This window comes from Apaloderma vittatum, unplaced genomic scaffold, assembly GCF_000703405.1.
Source record: "Apaloderma vittatum isolate BGI_N311 unplaced genomic scaffold, ASM70340v1 scaffold13949, whole genome shotgun sequence".
NCBI lineage: Eukaryota > Metazoa > Chordata > Aves > Trogoniformes > Trogonidae > Apaloderma > Apaloderma vittatum.
Window position 1 is genome coordinate 69,098 of NW_009733615.1, and position 20,085 is coordinate 89,182.

Consider the following 20,085-nt stretch of genomic DNA (forward strand, 5'->3'; position numbering starts at 1 on the left):
TTTTGGACAAAATTCTCAGTGAAACCAGTGATTTTTTTATTGGTTTTTTTTTTGACTTGCAACATGAAAATTTGGCTCATTGGTATTTTCAAGATATTTAACGAGTCGTAGACGAAAAGTGGCATAACAGAGTAAGAGTTTTTTACAGGGTTACACAGAAGACTTCTAACACTACCTGTGGTTTTAATTGAAAAAAAGTAAAAATTTTATCTTCATATTCCAAAATTTCATATTACATTCTCTAAGTATAATTAGCAGCTGACAATTTGCAGTATATCTATTAACGGCCCAGCAGGTAACGTGCATTCTGAAGCTGATAAGGGATGTATATCATCACAAGATACAAAATACCATCACACTCTGCTCCACCAGAATTTCAAGCTGACATGTAGAAGCTTAGGACATGAAACCATTTGAGAAATACATGATCCATGATTCATTCCCTGTGACCTGGGGAGAGACATGAAATGCTAGATTAAGCACTGTCTGTGGTATTTCATTGGAGATTATTGGAAAGATTACACATGTTAAAATGCTAATCATACTAAGGATTTGCTAGGCATGCTTCTGTGCTGGAGACTGTGCCTTCTAAAATATGTCTGCTCTCTTGAATGACTGAGTATGACCAGAGACCTTGTGGTAACAAGGGGCTAATAAAATAAAGTACTACAATAAAGGAAAAAATGTGATTTAGCTTTTCACTAGAACAGTCCCACAGGATGGAAAATTCACTAAGATGTGCCTTCTGAAGAATAAGAACAGGAGTTTGCTCCAGGAATAACCACAGACATTAAATGTTCCTGCTGGTTAGGAACATTGCCTTTCTTGTTTATTTATTTACTGCTTTTTTCTTTTTTTTAATTACCTGAAAAGAACATGCTTTTTTTCAGGCCAAGCTAGTTGGAATTGAACCATTTGGCTTGGAAATGTTCAATGTGAACACGTGTCTTTCTGAGCTTTCATAGATACTCGGGGAACTGGTGGGACTTCCCATGACATTAGTAATATGACTGGCAACCTGTTCAACCATTAGCGCTAGTTGACAATTTCTGAATTCTGGTGCGAAGAAAGTAGCCTCGCCTTGACGCTTTGGGGACAAAAATGTGCAGATCTGTATGTGTCAGTAGGGCTGTCCTGGTTCTAGTTGAGTTTGCACAGCATCCAATGAAATAGTTCTCCCGCTTCAAAGTTTTCTAGTAAATTAAGCAGAGATTCACAAAATATTGCTACTGTGATGAACCACACTGCTAATGAGGCTTACAACTAACCTGTATATACAGGCATTCTAAGGATTTTCTCTTAGCCACCTCCAGGAGAGAGCTCAGCATGCAGTGAATACCTGTTGCTTTCACAGACACCCAGTTCTCCCAGTCGTACTGGTTCCCTGGTATAAGAAAGACATGGGCCTACCAAAAGGTGTCTACTGAATGACCATTATGGTGGTGAGAGGCTGGGAGCACGTAATGTACAGTGAGAGCTTGAGAGAAGTGGGTTTACTCTGCCTTAAGAAGATGAGGCTGGTGAGGGAATCATATTTAGTGAGTGCCGTTTTCAGCTGTCTAATGTGAGCGTGTAGAGGGGTTGAAGCCAGATTCATCTCAGCCCTACACACGGACAGGCACGGGCAAAAGTTGTGATGCAGGAAATTCTTGCTAGACATAAGGAGAAATGCTACCACTGTGAAGGTGCTCAAGCACTGGAACAGAGGTTCATAAAGTTTGCGGCTAAAAGTTCTATCCTTGGAGCAATTCAAACCTCATCTGGAGAAAGCAATGAGCAACCTTGCTGAGTTGCTCCTGCTTTGAGTGGAGAGTTGGATCAGATAATTTCCAAAGGTCAGCTCCAACATGCCTTGTGCAGTGGTTCTGAGACTGCAGTGCCTGATGTGCAGGAGTCTGTGCCTGATACTGGTTCTAGCCTTTAATTTGTCCAAGACTCCCATAAACCAAAAGGGATATTCTCGTTGTCACATAGACTTTGAGTTTTAGCATTGATTTTAAAGTGCTGTAAGATCTTTGGTGGAAGACAATATAGTGAAGCAGAAGTTATAGTCAGAAGTGACGGATTTTATTTTCAGCTTTTTGGTGAGGGGAATCTTGAGTTTCACAGAGTGCAGATTCAGTCAAGATCATCCAGATCAACACATCTGTTCTATGCCAAGATCAGTGTAGGGGAAGAAGATCTGCCCTTATCGCAGTTGATTCGTTGATCAGCAGGCAGGGGGCAGGACTCCTGCAAGTATTATGTAACTTTTATTGGAAATTTTATTTGCTGCAGTTTCGGCCTCACATCTTGTCCTGCCTGGGAGTTTCACAACCATCCAGAACCTGTCATGGTCCTGCTCAAAACTAGCAGTTCTTGGGGCTAAACAAACACAACTTTCTGCCTGTGAAGGCTCAGCACAGCTGCTTTGAGAGTTTGTTACCTCAGGGTTTCACAAATCCTAAAAGCTTCTGTCTTAATTCTTGCATTAAAGGTAACTGAATAGGGTTTTTAAACAGAGAGAGAAAAGGAAAGAGCCTTTTGAGATGAAACACCTCTTTTTGCAGGGAGCCATGCACTGAGAGTAAGGAGAGCAGGAGAATTGCCAGTAGACATCCACATCATACACTAATTGGAACAAAGTAAACCTCCCGTAATCCACAGTTTTCATTTATCCAGGAAGGTTTGCAACCCAGTTGGCTGGCGGCAATTTTTGGAACGTTGCAAGCAAATGTGGCTTAATCATTATAGAACAGTGAACGCCAAATCTAAGTTAAAGCCAGTTATTTGAGCAGGGATTATAGGCAATTTCCAATGATCACCACCACAGAAATAAATAAATAGATGGCTTGCTATGTATACATTCAAAAAGAAATGTTGCCCAACTTGCATAGCTCTTTGCTATTACCAGTAATGAGGACACAGCTGTCTGAGCCTGGAAGCCAGTATTTGCAGAGGATAATTCTCAAAGATTTTTCTTCTCAACTGGCTTTTGGCCACTACCCATTCTTTGCTTACAAAAGAGCCCAAAAGGCCCTAACATTTATACAAGAATTACCTTGGCTTTGTGGCGCTTGTGAGATTGCTCTAAAGCATGCTGACACATGGTCAGATTTGAAACTCAGATGAAATATGAAAAACAATTTTCTCCACTGATAAGCTCCCCAATGCCCTTAGTGCCAAGCATAACACTTTCTTCATAGACAGTCACAACAGCTCCTAGAGAAGCTAGCAGGGGCTGCTGCCATGGGTAGAGATCTGAAGCTCTCCCTTCCTAAGAAGAGCTCCTAACTCCCACTGCCTGCAGAGCTTGTGGCTGTGCCTGGTCAGACTAGTGTTGTGAGTTTTGAGTCGTGTAGAGCTGGTCAGCTCTACAGAGCCTCTAAAGCAAATACAAACCTGCCCCACTGTCCAGACATGTTTTGTGAGCACAGTAGATGCAGCCAGGCTTTCTTACTTGGTTTTATCATCTAGGTTTAGGGAATAAGGTCTTAGATTTCTGGAGGAAGACAAAGCACTGTAGTCTCCATTGCTTGTTTGACTCATGCAGTTCAGGTGAAATGAGACAATCTACAGCCATGCCACTGCCGGCTGGAGACTCCCTGCATACTCAAGCAGCTTTGAATCCAGTCTACTCTGGAAGGAGATGCTGGTGATGATTGCTGAAGCTTTGTGAGAGATCAGTTAATGACGAGTCTCATTGTTATTCTAGTTCCCCATGACAAGAGATCCTTTTTTTATGTAGAGACATAGGGTCTTCTTTTTTCATTTTTATTAAAGATTTCAAGGTATCCCATGAGAGTGACTAGAGCATCCATACTGAAATCTCCCTAGGACTATGTACATACTGCACACCTAGAATCTCTCTTGTATTTTCAGGTCTGCAGTACTTCCCTCCCATAGCTGTTTGCACAACATGCTTGAGCAATGGTTACAGTTTTTGTCTCTGAAGCGGCTGCATTTTAATGGAAGAAGCAACCCTTTCAGTAGAAGTTTCCGTTATATCCTGCAGGTGGATATTTGCATCCCTTTGTTTTCATTGCAGCTTTAATTTCTGGATCCATTTGGAATAATTTCTCCTGCGTATTAAAAGTAGGGCTGCTCTCCTCTTTACTAGTTACTGTGGTCTATTCAGTCTCAGAGCTATTTAGTCTGCCAAAACACTTGGAGAAGGAGAGCTTAATGACTCAGTTAAAATGTACGGTCAAGAAGTTCACTTATTAGAGGAAATGTAAACTGACCACCAATTGGCTAAACCAGCTGGCTGGACTATTTGTGCTAGTGATTTCTCCAGGCTCCCTGGGGCGCGAAAGTGGGAATAGCAGTTCTCTTATTTTAGTTCTCTCATGCTCTGTACCATAGCAGAAGAGCCTTTTAAAGAATTCGATGGAGGAGAAGCCAGTAGGATTTCACAGACATGTTTAAAAGCTTTATAAATAGTGCTTTAAACTTCTATATTTTAAATTTATTCCTTGTTATAGCATCTTTTTAAACTGTCCCATAGGACTGCAGAGAAAATAGACAATTCAGCCACAGAAAATTCACTTTTTCACTGTTAATGGTTCTACCCCCCTTCTGTGAAACTTTATAAGCTTTCTCTAGAGGTTCATGCATGAGACTCTTTCATAGCATGCAGCAAAAGGAGGACTGGAAGGACCTTTTGCGAGAAGTATGTTTTAATTCCTTATTGTGCATTTCCTGGCTCTGATCGCACATCTTTTTCATTTCTATGCAATACAAAGCGTCACTTACATCATCTTCTAGGAGCTGAGAGTATTCTCAGTAAGTGTTTGCCGGCTCCGCTCGCCACTTTGCCAGCAGATCTCAGTGTAGCATATGATCATAGAAAATAGGTGATTTTGAGAAATGAGTGGTACAACAGTAACACTCCATTTATTCAGCTGAGAAATATGTTTCCTGCTGAATGGTGAGCAACAACTGCTTGGTACCTGCTAATTCAGCAGGCTCAGTGTCATCAGTGGGATGCTAAGGTGTCTCCACTCTGGCAGAGTGCTTTGGTCGCTCTTGTTCTGCTGTACCACGGCTGCATGGAGTAGCAGAAGTGCAGAAGGGGAATAACCGAGATTTTCAAATCATATGCACTGACCATGGATTTCGTAAGCTGTGTAGAATCTGCAACCATGAATCACGAATCCAGAGAGTACAGTTACGCTCCAGTCTGTGGAGCTTCCATGTTTTAGCAAAGCCTTTAATTGAAATCAATATTTTGTCTCATTTCTGATGATAGAATTAACTTGCAGACTATGCATTTGTGCAAAAGCTCTCCCAGGACTGCAGGAATAGTCCACACAACCGGGTGGGATCTTGTAGAAATAGAGAGTCTTGGGAATTGGTGGGAGCGAGGAGCTGTGGCCAGGCAGGTAATGCCAAGTATGTGAACCATGCACAGGTTGGTCTGTTCCAAGCAGAAGGGGAAGAGGCTGCTGCCTCTTTTGTCCCTTGCTATGGACTTATCTGCATGGCTGTCCTACAAATCTCAATCACAAAAGCAGGAGTAGAACTGCACTCAGAGAGCAAAGTCCTTTAGCAGTTTAGCTGTTGTTTATCATCTTTGAGTACTGTTAAAAGCATGCTAAGGAAAGGCTCAGATAGCTGGCAGGAGATCTAGAACCTGTGACACATGTTGAGCAATTTTCATACCAGGCTGAAGGAGCAGCATTACAGATTCATGCCTCACACTATTTAGTGTCCACTTCCAGGCTGACCATCTATGTGAAAAAAACACTTTAATCTTTGTTTAGCAATCGACCAATAATAAAATACATATGGGATGCAGATAAAAAATGAATTCAGCAATCAACAGCCAGTCCTCAGACACTGAAATAAACAATTAAACAGGTGTTTAGGGAGTTGATCTTGGATTGTGTCCAAGCTTAGCAGGGTCAGTCGTCCTTGGAAAAAAACACTGACCCCACACAGCAGCAGTTTGAATTTGGCTTCAGTCTGCACTTTAGGAATGTGGCATTGTTATTTCTCCCTTTTTCTTATCAGATGTAATTATCCTGAGAAAAAAAAGTTTTGAGAAAACATGTGATTTCACTGAGTAAAAATCTACTACTGAAGAAATTATTTCTCAGTGTCCAAATAAGGAGTGGGGGAGAAGTTTGGGGAAAGTGCTCTGTTCCAAGTAATCTTGGAACTGATACCCATGTTACTGAGCTTGGATGGTTAGTCCTGGCCTGCAATTACTCCTATTAAAAAATAGACATCCAATATTTGTATTATTTTAAAATGGAGCCCTGAGGGTTATAAATGACTGAACGAGCTTCAGCATTTGAGCAGAGATTCTGGAACAAGCTCACAGCCTTGAGCCTCTCTGCAAGAACTCTATGTTGAGAGTGGAGTGAGCTCCTGGGGTTGTGATGCTACAACAGCTGGACTAAAATACAGACAGAATAAAATGACAAAGTAGGTCCCCCAAATCACCCACACCTCCTAGTAGAATGGAGAAGATTTCCCATGCATACTTGTTTCAATCTGCAAGACCTGTGCTCTCACAACTGTCAAATTAATCTTTGGTCTTACTGTGTTGAACCCCATGGTGCCAATGGGTCTCAAATCATGATGACAAAAACATACCCAGTTTTGTCAATGGCTGATCAAAAGAAGGAAACACAGCCATAGCTACTACTGTGACCCACAGAAATTTGTGGCACGATTATCAGAATTCATTACTTAAGAAAGGAAGTCATGCATGCTAAATGTGTTCCAAATAGAACAAAATGTAACAGTCCATCTGGAAACAGTGCACATTGCCAAAAGCATATTGTCTTGGAAATCTGCTGTCCAGATTGGCTTCCCTCTTGAATACAGAGTCCAAGCAAAGTTCCTCTTCTAATCACCAAAGTCTCCAAGAATGTGATTCTAGCTCAGAGATAAGTCCATGCCCTTCCATAAGTGCTCTCTGCTAGAGGTGTTTCTAGCTTGCTGACCAGCAGGGAGAGGAGCTGTCACAGAGAGAGTGGAATGGTCACAATACCCTGAGCATGGACCACATCTGTAGAGGGACAAGTGTAGTCATGGATCCCACCACTTTCAACACCAATAGCAGGTGCAAATCTTCTCCATGGGATAGATTCTTTGGTAAGCTTTCCACAGTCATTTAATCTATTGTGTGGTATATAAGCACATGCTCATAAACACCAAAATGAAACTCATCAATATATTTAACATCTTTTTTTTTCCTTTCACAAGTAGCTTTTTGTCAAGAAAGTCTTTTCACGGAGGACTCTGACATTGTCTCTGAATGGGTGAGCTGATCTTAAGGACTTTGTTTCTTCTGAATCCTTTAATGCATAAAGTCCTGTTTATGCACAAAGTCCTGTTCTTTTTCAAGCAGAAGAAGTGCAAACGGCATCTGTGATTGCAGTTTTTGAACGTCATCTTCTAGTGGGTAGATGCTTCCAGTTCCTAAGCACCTCTGCTCCTTCTCCTCTTGTCTGCTGGCTTTCTTCCCTGGCTCTCCACCTCTTAAAGTCACTTAGCTTGCCAAACAATCTCCCACTTGCAGCATGTCCACCTCTCCTAACCTGCAGTTTAGTCCTCTCTGGGATCTTTGATTCAAGAGATTGTCTGTGGTAGTAACTTGGATTTTTCCTCTTTGTCTTGCTTCATAAAGACACAATCATTCTATGTGTCCTGAAAGGAAGGTGGTGGAGATGCCTAACATCTTTAGGCTGATGGCTGAACATCTTATAGCATAGGAATGTTATCAACATTTTCTAAGTTTTATGTGGTTTTTCTGCAGAGGTACAACATCTCTTACTAAAAATCAAATTTATTCATAAAAGTTCAAACAAACAATTAAAAATTGCACATGAGTATGTTTAAATCTTTTCAAAGGAGAAATCACTTGGAAGAACTTTACAAATGTCTTTCCCCATTTTCAGTAGTTCCACTGGCCAAGTAGTTTCCTAAAGGCCTAGGAAATGAAAAAAGATACAAAGCAAGCAGAAAATCTCAGGTGTGATGGTTATGGATATAGATGATAATAGCTAAACGTTGAGTGGTGTTAAATCATTCAGTGAAGATTTTAAGACACCACTTTGACCACATGATCTGTATTTTTTGTGACTTAGGCTATATAACCTTACCAAGCAATTGGTGTTTCAAGCACGCTTTTTTTTGCTACAGCATATTTCAAAGAAGAAATGTTGTTGAGGTACAAGGCCCTAAAGTAAGGGAACATCTACCATGTGCTTTATTATGTTTTCCAGATGGTTAACCAGTAACACTACTGAAGTTGTGCCTTATTTTTATTCTGAATTTGTCTTCTGAACACAGAATTTCATCTCATTGTCTTTCACCAGCTTTAGTGATCATCTCCAGCTAAAAGCTTTGTTTCCATGAAGATGTTACAGATCTCAGGCAAATATACCATGAACCTTTTCTTAAACAGATTATTAAATGCATCATTATCTTTCTCGGACACAAATTTTTGTGACTTGGAATTACTCTCTGGAGATTTTCTGATGTCTTTGCAATATTGTTTTTTGAAGTGTTGACACTAGAAATGTACTTCAGTAGTTATTTTACTAATGTAATATAGAGTGGTAAGAACAATTTCCTGTGTCTACTCAGTGTTCTCATGTTTATGCTTGTCCTTTCAGCAGCACTGTGTCAGGAAATGTTCGTGTTCAAGTGCTTATCATTAATGACCCCAGAGTTATTTTAATGACAAACATGTTTTACCCTTCATATATGACCTTGCATTTGTCTGCCTTTAAATGAACTTTCAAATGCACCCATCAATTTGAACCTAGCAAATTACTTTTATATAAGAGTTCTGTTCACTTCTTAACTCCTAACTTCATCAGCTTGTGATCCTTTGCATTTTATCCCAAATGTGGAAAACAGTGAACCAAAACCCATTCCTCAGGATCCTGTAGACACTCAGAGCATGATTCCATATTTCTGATTCTCTTTTGACATTTCTGGTCTTCTAGTTTTAGCCTCTTTCATTTGAGAAATATTGAATATGTCTGGTGTTAATTCAATGGATTAGAGTATTATTTTTCTTTTTATGCTGTGATTTCTTGCAATATTATTGATACAAAAGAGAGTGGCCTCAGCCCTACATTCTCTGTGGACATGAGTCAATATGAAAGATCACTATGCCTTCTGATAAGAATTAGCCTCTCTAGTGAGATGTGGTGTTGTACTACAGTTTGATATCTAGATTTTCTTTCTGACTATATTAATCTGCTGCCTTGTATTTGTTATGTGCATGACTTTTAAATTATTTCTTTTTATTTTTAAGCTTATGGGCAATGAATTAAAAATTTCATTCATTGTTCTATGATGTGGCTAAACTCTAAAGAATCCGTGAAGATTACTGCTAGCTTTTACAGATAATAAAACACAATGCCAGCAATTTGCATGCTAAACACAATTAGTTCATTTATTTATTTTGACATAGTAAATGATTATCTATCCAGTTACTAGGCATCTTGCCATCCATTAAAATACAATCTCTACCAATAAAAACAAATCATCAGCACATCACATCCCACAAAAGGCAGCCAGGCAGCCAGAAATATAAAAACCCCACTTTCTCCTTCCTTCCTTCCAATCCCCAAATGAAAACCCATTGCCCCAGCCACCTCACCTCTGTCAGTATGTCAAGTAAACAGAACATCACACCCCAGGGTTGCTAGACCAAACCACCACAGCCATAATTTTTTAGGGCAAATACACTAACAGAAGAGGATGTGATTAATTTTGGACTATTTAGTCTTGCAGCAAAGACTTCCTGATGAATGTACATGGAGATGCCTCCTACCTGTTCATTCAGTCAGTAAACCAAGTATCTTTAAACATCATGGTTTAGAGCTAGGAGGCTCTGTGTTCATTCTAGGTGGTATTTCTTAGGATACAGGGAGATGTGGTCTGGATGGGCTGTGTGGTTGCTCTCAGTATTCGGTTGGGAAGTAACAAAGTGAATTGTTCCCACATCTCATTCACCACAGTAGAGGCTGCACAAAATTTCTGAAAAAGTCCTATCTGTCAGTGTTTGTATAATAGGGACAGGTTGTACTGGGCTACGTGAAGGACTAAAGTCAAAAGTATCTGTGGCTTGTTGTTGTTTCTGTCTTGTTGAGAGGTTGTAGGCTAGTTCTTTAATTCTATAGTCTTGAAATTTCTTGGTTAAAGTCTAGGGACACTGATACTTATAATCAAGTAGGACATTGCAGGGGTTTGTAGTACACTTTGATTTGTATTAGGTTTGGAAGGCTTCAAATAAAAGTGGACTAATTGTGAATTGGTTTTGTATATAAGAGGACAGGCTCTGCTCTGAATAGTTTTAGACGCTAAACGGTGAGGGAAGGTGGACTACGACAGATTTTGTTATCCCCATTTTTCAAATAGGAAGCATGGCAATGGAAGATGAAGAGCAAGGATGACTTCCCACAGGGTAAATTCTCAGCACGTGAGTTACTGTGTGGTCACTGCCACTGTGACGGTTCCTTGTCCTGCATAGTAACTACCAGGGAACCTAGCTAGTTTTCACTGAGAACAGATCTAATTTGTATTTGCCTCCTAGTTCACCTTGTGACAGTTCTTCTTGTAATCTATGTAATCTAGACAAAATCACAGAAGAGATATGCAATAACACTAGGGATTAGTAAAACCTATACTTGCTCTTGGGGTGCAGGTAATGTTTTCGAAGGATCTTGGTGATGAAAGCTACTAAAAGCAGGTTCTGTATAATGAAAATGATTCTTGGATATCACTGATGGGTGATGCTGTCCGATGTTTTTATGGTACTGATGCTGAAATCATCCAATATCACAATCTATTAGCACCTTGAATGGTGGGCAGTGAAGTTTCTAGTGTTTCTTGCTAGCTTCCTTTGCTTTAGTAACTTTTCTGCTCTCTGGTTGGTTAGACTTTAACTTTGTGGCTCAAACAACTCATGGGGTATTTATTTCCATGGTGAAAACTGCAACACAAGTTATACTGAGTCAGAGGCACTCTTCCAGGCTCCAGAAGCCTGTATCTCAGAGACTTCTTAGCCACATGTGCTATCCTTGTATTGATTAGTCCTTACAATTTTTTATTCTCTGAATTTGTCTTATCTGCTTTGAACCTACAAAACCACTGACAGTTTAGTATCATATACATTTAGCATCACCGTTTTATTGCCTTGGGAGTGTTTTGATACAGTTTCTATGCTGGTACTTTTTTTTTTTTTAATTTCCCTGTCAAATGTCTACTTTTGACTTTATCAACCACACCAGTTCTCACTGTATACTGCACTGCGTAAATGGACTGGGTAAGGCACTCTCCATCTCCCAGCTATGATATTCTTCAAGAGGATGCCTAATGGTTAGCCAGTTGTTGCACCAACATTAGAAACTGGTGTGGGAGCATCAGCTTTCACTTAGTGAGCCCATGTAATGTTAATAACTCATGGCAGATAGTACTATCTTTTTGAACTGAGAAGGAAGTTTGCTAAACATAATTTATTTGATTGCATTAGCTGGGTCTGTCAGAGTTTAATGGTGCATCATGGTATGGGGCAATCTTAGGGAGAGGCAGAGACATGTAATATGGAAATGGGTGTACGTGCTCAGGCCCAAGCAAAAAGATTTGATACTACCGGTAAAGCTGTTTCTACCTCTTGATCGCATAAAACTTCATTAGTGAAGTCGGTGAGGTATTTCTCAGTGTAAAACGTGGGGAGTCAAGGTGTTCTGTGTATAGAATCACAGAATCATAGAATGTTCGGGGTTGGAAGGGACCTCTAGAGACCATCTAGTCCAACCCGCCTGCAAGGCAGGATCCCCCAGGGCAGCCACACAGGAATGCATCCAGGCAGGTTTTGAAGGTCTCCAAGGAGGGAGACTCCACAACCTCTCTGGACAGCCTGTTCCAGCACTCACAGTAAGAAAAGTTTTGCTCATGTTGAGGTGGAACTTCCTATGTTCTAACTTAAACCCATTACTTCTTTTTCTATTGGTGGGCATCACTGAGAAGAGATTGTCTCCTTCCTCTTGACACCCACACCTCAGATATTTATATGCGTTAATAAGGTCCCCAACCTTAGACAACTTCATGTTGATCAGATTTGCTAGAGACAGCAGAAACTCCATGGGTGGCCTCCATTGTAAAAACTTTTGCCTTCAAACGGAAATATGTCTCCAGTACCACTGCAAAAGGTGAAGACTGGGAGTAAGCAAATAAATCTGCTTGGTATATAGCAAAGAAAAGAAGTGATTTTACCACTACTCATGAAACTGCTGCAAAGATGACTTGGGAACAAAACCGATCCTGTAGCCACCCATGACTTTTGGTGAAAGGGCACATGTCGTGCCCCTGCAAGAAAGATACACCACAGAAGAGTGGAGGTTCTACAGTCTTCAAACAGCATTGCTACCATATGTGGTGGTAAGACCCTGACCCTCATTTTGTCTCCAGTGTGCTTCACCTATGAATATTACTGGAAACAGGGAGCCGGTAAAATTTAAATCTCCTTTTTAAGCTCGGTGTAGTCTAGAAGCGGTAGAATTGGCCAGATCTCAAGGTCCCACTCCTAAAACAATAAGAAAACATTACAAATAGAAAGATTTTTCATTTAGAAAACATTAATGTCATTCTTATTAAATTTTTGGTTAGATAAAATCTGTGTTCAAATACTACCAATTATGTGTGATACAGTGCATAGAGGGAGGATCCAGAATTTTTAGCCCAATCACAGAAGCAATAGCTGAACTGAACAACATGTCTGTGTACCTATATAGGCGACACTTGTTATCTTACCTTTCTCCCACTTCCCCCAGCATTTTTCCAGCCTTCATTTGGCCAATAAATACATGGGAACCAATTTCCGACAGAATAAATTACCTCTGATTGTGCTACTCTTGTTATCTTACCATGTTTGACTCACCATAAATTGCTCTGGTACAGATGTTGGCAAGATAAGTAGTCTAGACTCTTTCCATATATGTAATATGTATGTATTTATTTATATACCGAAACACATTAGATATGCTCCTGTGGCAGATTGGATCAGTTATTTCATGATTACTGGGATCTTTCAGCTGGCTGACTGTGCTCAGTGCCGCAGGGGCAGATCCTGAGCCGTAATTCCTGACTTTTGCTGCCTGCTCCAGCCCGGTGCGTTTGTGAGGTACTTTCAGTCATGACCCAACAAAGTCTGGGTTAATAAGAATCAGGGCAGGATCAAGGGAGTAGCATTGCTTGGAGGACATAGTACTTCAGCAAAGGCCAGTGCACAGCATGCTGGAATAAAAAATAGTTTTGGTATCAATAAATAAAACATAGAAATCTGAGTTGGCTGAAAAAATAACACTATTTATCTTTTGATATTTCCATTTCTGACATCCAGAGGCAAACCTGACGCCAAAAACGTCAGCAAAGAAATTGAGCAAGGAGGGATTCAAATTGAACTTCTGACTCTGCAAGGCATTTTTAATCAGTTAGGTTCCAGGGTCCTGGCTTATATAAATGTAGGAATGCTATTCACCTCCTTTGCAAAAAAAAAAAAAAAAAATTTAAAAAATAGCCCAAAACAAAAACACCCTAAGGGCTTGTAATAAAAACCCAAATACATTAAAAACAGTAAGGATGGTAAAAAAAATTGAAAAGAAGAGATTTTTATTGTCAGGAAATTGATTCCAGGAAAGTATACTTTTTTTTGTCAGGTAAAGGTTGATTTTGATTGAATCTTCTGTCAGAAAAATTACAGTGATATAATCTATGGTGGTGAGGGTAGGAAGTTTGGGGGATTTTTATACCTTTGAGTCCCATTCGTCTCTGCAGTGGGGTTATATAGCCCTTTTAGCAGCTTTTCCCTATGGCTGGACACTGCCTGTAGCATGGAAATCCCAGTTCAGTGACAAAGCAAATGTTGAAGTAATAAAAAGCTTGAGGTAATGCAATCCCTTTCTTAAGGAGCTCTGAGAAACACTGGGTCATCTGCAAAAGGAAGAGATTAGATGAGCACTCTCAGATCTCACTGCCCTCGGACATTTATTATTATGAATTTTACTTCAGGTTATGGTCATTCTCTCTACTCCACTACTCTGTGGTTCCTCACACGGAGATGGTGTATACATTGTGAATGCAAGCCCCTGTTCAGTGTGTGCAATCATCTGGTTTGGGCATTTTTAACATTTTCTTGTTTTGTTTCTGTGTTGCAGATGTGGATGAATGCGCTTCAGATTCTCACCAGTGTAACCCTACCCAGATCTGCATAAATACTGAGGGGGGCTATACCTGTTCCTGCACTGAAGGCTATTGGTTGTTAGAAGGCCAGTGTTTAGGTAAAAACCTTGTGTGATATGGTATTTGAGCACCTGTGTATGTGTACCTATGAATACCTGAAATAATGTCACTGAGCATCTCTGTCAAGTAATGGTTAAATCTTCAGCTACGTGGAAATTGTCTTTGGTCTCGGTAAGTGCCAGTGGTATGCTTGGCAGAGAGCTGCCCTTGCAGAACAAAAATGTAGATGTAAATGCCATATGACTGCCGTTTGCGTAACACATCAGATTTTCCTTAGTCCCAGTCTGAAGGATACCCTTTCATATAAAATCAATCACAAGCATGTATTCCAAAAGATTTATTCCCAAACAGACCTGTCCTTTCCACACCATGGTTGTGTGGACCCAAAGGGATCAGTATTTGATACCAAGAAACAGGTCAGTATATCCCTAGACTCAACCAACCCTTTTGTTTGGGAGTGAAAAAAAAGTTACCTCTGAACTGAGTGCCATTTCAGTAGCTTCCAAGCAGTTTTATTTCAACTTTATTTTCCTTGTAGTGATGGCCTGTTCATCCTTTTAGCTCAGTCTTCTTGAAAAAAACATGCCTCAACAAACAACACAGGAAAACTTTCCTGCTTCCCTTTTCTCCAGCCCATTCTCCTCACTTGACATGCCCATGGGATGATGAAGTAGATGGTAATTTTACGTACACAGCTAGGACCTAGGAAATAGGATACAAGTTATTTTTTAAAAAAGTTTGCTCATCATTATTTTTGTCCCCTCAGTGCAGGCTGTTTGCCTGCCAGCTCTGCGGAGCTGCGCTGTCCCGTCAGAACACCTCTGCTGGAAGGAGAGCGGGCTTTCCCTGCCCATTCATCCCTGGAGCCCCTCCAGTTCTTTTCCAACTTTCTCCTCCCAAGGACCAATTCCAGTGAAGGACTGACTCATGGCTGCTTTTCTAACTACTGCAGACAGCTGCTGTGTAACTCACCTGGCAGGGACAGAGCTGAGCCTTATCCAGGCTGCGGTCTGTGCTGCCATAGCTGCTTTCAGGAGTTGCTGCCTTGTAGTTCCCCTGGGATATGAAGTCTCCAAGCTTCTTGCTCCTTAATATCTGATCATTTCTCCTCTCTTGGGAAAAAAACCCCTCATGCTGAGAGCTGTACAAGCGTACATGATGGTGTGGGGATTGGAGAGGGCAAAGAGGAAGATTCTGCTCGGCATCACCTGTTTTGTTACCCCTTTTCTTCTCCCAGTTATGGCCCAAATGAAAGGGTTGTGTGCAGCACTCAGGATTTGGACATGGATCTAAAATACTTTACTACTTGATGGATACACCAGAGAATGAAACGGCTGCATTGCTGAATTGGTTCAAATATCTGCTTATGCTATTTAAAATAGGAAGTAGCATCCCACTGTTGCCCACTTTAAGTAATCATGAGGGGGATTATTACAAGTCAATGCAAAGAGCGAAATGCAAATTGTATGTAAAGCTGCTGTATTTTTCTCTAAGTGTCAAAAATGCTCAGTTTTCCATACCTTCCACTGGCCTTTGAGAAGTGATTTTTGCTGGCATAAAGCAGTAGAAGACCGTTTCCTGTAATCAGAGGGCTGGGTTGGTTTTCAGAGACAGGCTTTCTTTTTTTTTTTTTTGTGCGCTGTTAGCAAACCACATTTACAAAAAGCTACACTTATATCTGTTGTAATTATCCTAGTATGGTTTATACAGGAGGAGCCAGTACCACAGTATCCACACAACCCATCCACAAGAAGCAGCCCTGTAAAAGTCCTTATCCTCAAAATGTAGCATGCTTGAGATAACAGTCCTACAAAAGCCAAAGCATGTGTTTAAAGCATAATGCATTGTGTCCGTGAAATGAGGTATTAATTTACTGAAAAAACATGTCACTTTTTGCAGGATTTGGGCCAACCCTACTGCTGGTTTACATACCATAGCTGACCCTGGCCTTTAGGTTATCTTACTATTTAGAATGCAGTGGGCAATGAAAGCTAGTAAGGGCAAAACTGAGTGTCAGTGTCCTTCTTATTTTACAAAAAGGGAGTATTTCCAAGACTTTTGACATTTTCAGAATGGTCTTCTGAGACTTTCTATTTCAAAACTGCCCCAATGAGGCCAACAACATAAACTTGAATTGCAGGATATAGCTACTTTTACAACAGATTCACAACATTGTTGTTTTTATGATATTACCACATCATGTAAATGTTCAAGTTGTTCAAGAATTCAGTTTCCCAACACATTCTTAATATTTAACACTAAAACAGGAAGCAGCTAATTTAGCTGACAAATGAAGAACTGCTGGAGTTCAAGCAGATATATATGTATACGTGCAAACTATAGTCACAGTCAGAACCATACTGTGATTTTGATTTTCACATGCATTAGAACCTATGGTTGAGGACATTTCACCAAAATCTGTGCCTTCCAGTTTTGTGCCTTCTGGAAAACTTACTGGAGGTAATATATTTTGTTTTCTCCTGCACAAACTTAACTTCAAAGCTTTGAGAATAGCCTTCAAAAAAATCTCCATGAATCAAAAGCCAGTTGATACCAAAGGAAATGTAAAGCCTTGGAAAGGAAAACTACTTCAGGTGTTTTATTCCAGTTCTTAGTCCAGGGGAAGAATTCTTCTAGCCATCATTCCTATCTTACAGCATTTTCCTGTGCTGGAAACAGTCAGTTGCATGTATTGCTAATGCTGCAGTTCAGCCCAAACTGCTACTTTGGCATTAAATTTACTATTTGCCTTTTAGAGTGTATAACTTGTCAGTTAAAAAATCCTATAAAATTTTAATGTGACTGTTAAAAAAAATACATAATATCTTCTCTAAAAAAATAAGTATCTACTAACATATACTTGTTGCTTTTCTGGTGAGTAGTTTCGGTGTATGTGGAGATATAAAAGGTTTCTATCTTGATTCTGACAAAACTTGCTACAGTGCTGGCTGTGCTTGGGCTGATGGGCTGTGCCAGCCATCAGGTATGCTTCGACGTAGCTGCTTAAAGGGACTGACTCTGGGCTTTCTGGTGTCATCACACTAAGCTGAATATTACAGCAATGACTGTCGGTTCATAGGACATACTGATAGGTGTCAGTGGTGGATAAAAATGCATTGCTACATTCTTTTGTGTAGAAATGTATTTTACCTGTAACTCTGTGTCTGAACACCTGAAAGTTTGTCTGTTATATCCGTAACCAGTATGCTGGGTTATTTCTGTGTTATTGGTATCATTGACTCAGATCGTTTGCTGGTTCATACCTGCATGTGAAGTTGCAGACCGCTCTACTTCTCATCTTTCCCATCTATAGATATAGATGAATGTCGCTACGGCTACTGCCAGCAGCTGTGTGCCAATGTGCCCGGTTCCTACTCCTGTACGTGCAACCCAGGCTTTACTCTTAATGATGACGGAAGATCATGCCAAGGTACTGTGTGCATGGTGAACCATGACTGAAATGTCCAGCCCCAACCCAGCCACACCATTAAAACTGGAGTAGTTCATGGTATACAGGTATCCTTCCCAACACTGCTCTTGAAAATGTTCATAGGTTTGTCAGCCTGAGATATTTCAGTAATTTTACAGTACCTCAGTAGGATATGAATGCAACATGACTGACGTATCTGGTGAAATATGCACAAAGGCCCAAGCCCCCTAAAATGTATTTATTCCATTTTCTGAAATACCAAGAGTCTAGGCTCTGAACTTGCTTTTAAAATCTGAGGATGTGTCACCCACCTTGAGACAGGAGAACTCTGTCAGATCAGTAAATTAGATCTGAGTCTCCCAAGTTCCCGGCTCCAGTTCCAAGTTCCAGGTCCTGAGCAATAGACCACCTTTGCCATGATATGCTACCTCAAGCCAAGTCAACAAAACCACTTCATAGAGCCTCTACCTAGCTAAGCAGGGAGCATCCTCCTGCATGCGGCAGGAAATGTCCTGTGCTACTGATGTGCAGAAGATGCTAATGTCCTTAAAGGAAGAAAAAAATAAATCGGTTTTGTCTTAGCTCTAGGTTTTCATGAGGGCCGTTCCTCATTGCGTTATCTTCCCACTGCATTTTTTCTCAGACCTGTTACGAGAAAATCAGTTCAATGATTTTAAAATTGCAGGATAAAGACAGAAGCATTTGTAATGCATATTTCACACCCAACTTCCGTGTTGTTTTTTTGATTGAAGACATTCCCGAAATGCTTCATTTCCACGCATGTTGTGTTCCCAACATGCTTTTTCTAGGCATCGGCCTGAATCTTAATAAACAATACTGACTTGGTTATATTTTTCACAACAAATCATTCTGACTGTACAGCTAATCTCTTTGAAATGCTTTACAATAATGAATTGAAAATAGAGTTTGGGGAGAAGTCACTGATACATTGGGCATTGGTTTCCCGTAGATGTGAACGAATGTACAAATGAAAACCCTTGCACTCAGACCTGCGTCAATACCTACGGCTCTTTTCTCTGCCGCTGTGAACCTGGCTACGAACTGGAAGCTGATGGAGTTAATTGCAGTGGTAACTGTCTTTAGTTATTTTTTAATTTGGTTTCTTTAACTATATTTTGTTTTTCCAATGTATTGTTTTGCACAAGCTTTTTGAAAATATTTTTGCCTTGGTCCATAGATAGCAGCAGGATAGCTCCAGCTCATATGATCTTCTTTCCAGTTAAAGCACGCAGCAAATATCCAGAAAAGCACGATGGAGGAGGGCTGCAAATAGTTTTACAGAAATAAACTAAATATAAAAAGCTCCAAGATAACAGCAAAGCACAAGAAAACATTTTGTAATGCTGAACAGGAAGCCGTACTAGAGCAAGAAAAGCAGAGATAGGCCTAGAACATTCTTCCGTGATTAAAGAAATACTTCCTATAAAGTGATTTTCTGTTTGTCTGTTGAATGCATGTATTCATTTTGCCTTTACAGCTGCACGCTTTGCCTGAAACCTTCCCTGGTTTCCCCTGTATGGTTCTGGCCACACTTCAGAAACAGTGTATGGTTTCTTGGTACAGCTATTGCTAATCTGTTCAGCACATAGCAGAAGAAACTATGCTTATGTCACTGTACTTTTTCCTCTCTTGTTTTTGTTTTTATTTTATTGCTTTATTTTAATTGAAGGCAAAACTTATTTCTGTGCTTAATGTTCTCACAGCCTGATAAAATTAGAGAACTCAGCCAATATTTCTTGGAAGGAAAATTTCACTGGAAAATACTTGTTTTTTAATTTACAGTAAACAGATGTAACATGCTGTTTCTGAGGGAGAAGACATGTGATACGTAGTACGGGTATAGATTAGTGTTTCCAAAGCTCTTTTTTCCCTGCAAACCTCCTTATTATATGGGAAAAAAACAAAGACTTAAATCTCTAAAGGGTCTTAAGCACTTAACATTTAGAGCTGCAACATCCAACTTAAGTTTTCTGCTTTCTAATGGAGTTTCTCCTGCTAGGTTAGACTCCTGCACCTTTATATGTGCTCCTGAGCTAGTTGGAGGCCTGAACCATTTAAGTTCAATGCAATGCTACATAAACATTGCCAGATGGTGACAGAAGAGGTGGTACTTAAGCCTCATTTGTGTCTGAGAGTTAAGCCAGCAAAAGGGACTTCCCACCACCCAGATTTAGAGCAAAAAACCCTTTCTTGACAATTCTGCACAAGACAATGCGTGTCAGAGCGGGTCAGATTTCTCTGGATGAACTTTTTTGCCTTCACAAGCAATCACTAGACATTGCTAAGGCTCGCAAAGCGAATGTCTCTTAGGAGGACAGTCCTGTGAGACACCCGGGATCTAGATGTACTTCCACAGCCGCCTAGTGGCCAGTTCACCTTGA

General features: G+C 40.3%; 1 protein-coding gene across 2 annotated transcripts in view; it reads left to right on the top strand.

The window, feature by feature from the left end:
• FBLN5 (fibulin 5) overlaps window positions 1-20,085 on the top strand; it is a 46,930-nt gene that overhangs the window by 18,804 nt on the left and 8,041 nt on the right. For both annotated transcript variants that reach the window (XM_009875980.1, XM_009875981.1), the window contains 3 exons: window positions 14,169-14,291; window positions 17,567-17,683; window positions 18,654-18,773. In XM_009875980.1, coding sequence (XP_009874282.1) covers window positions 14,169-14,291; window positions 17,567-17,683; window positions 18,654-18,773 — 360 coding nt within the window. The remainder of the gene's footprint in view (window positions 1-14,168; window positions 14,292-17,566; window positions 17,684-18,653; window positions 18,774-20,085) is intronic.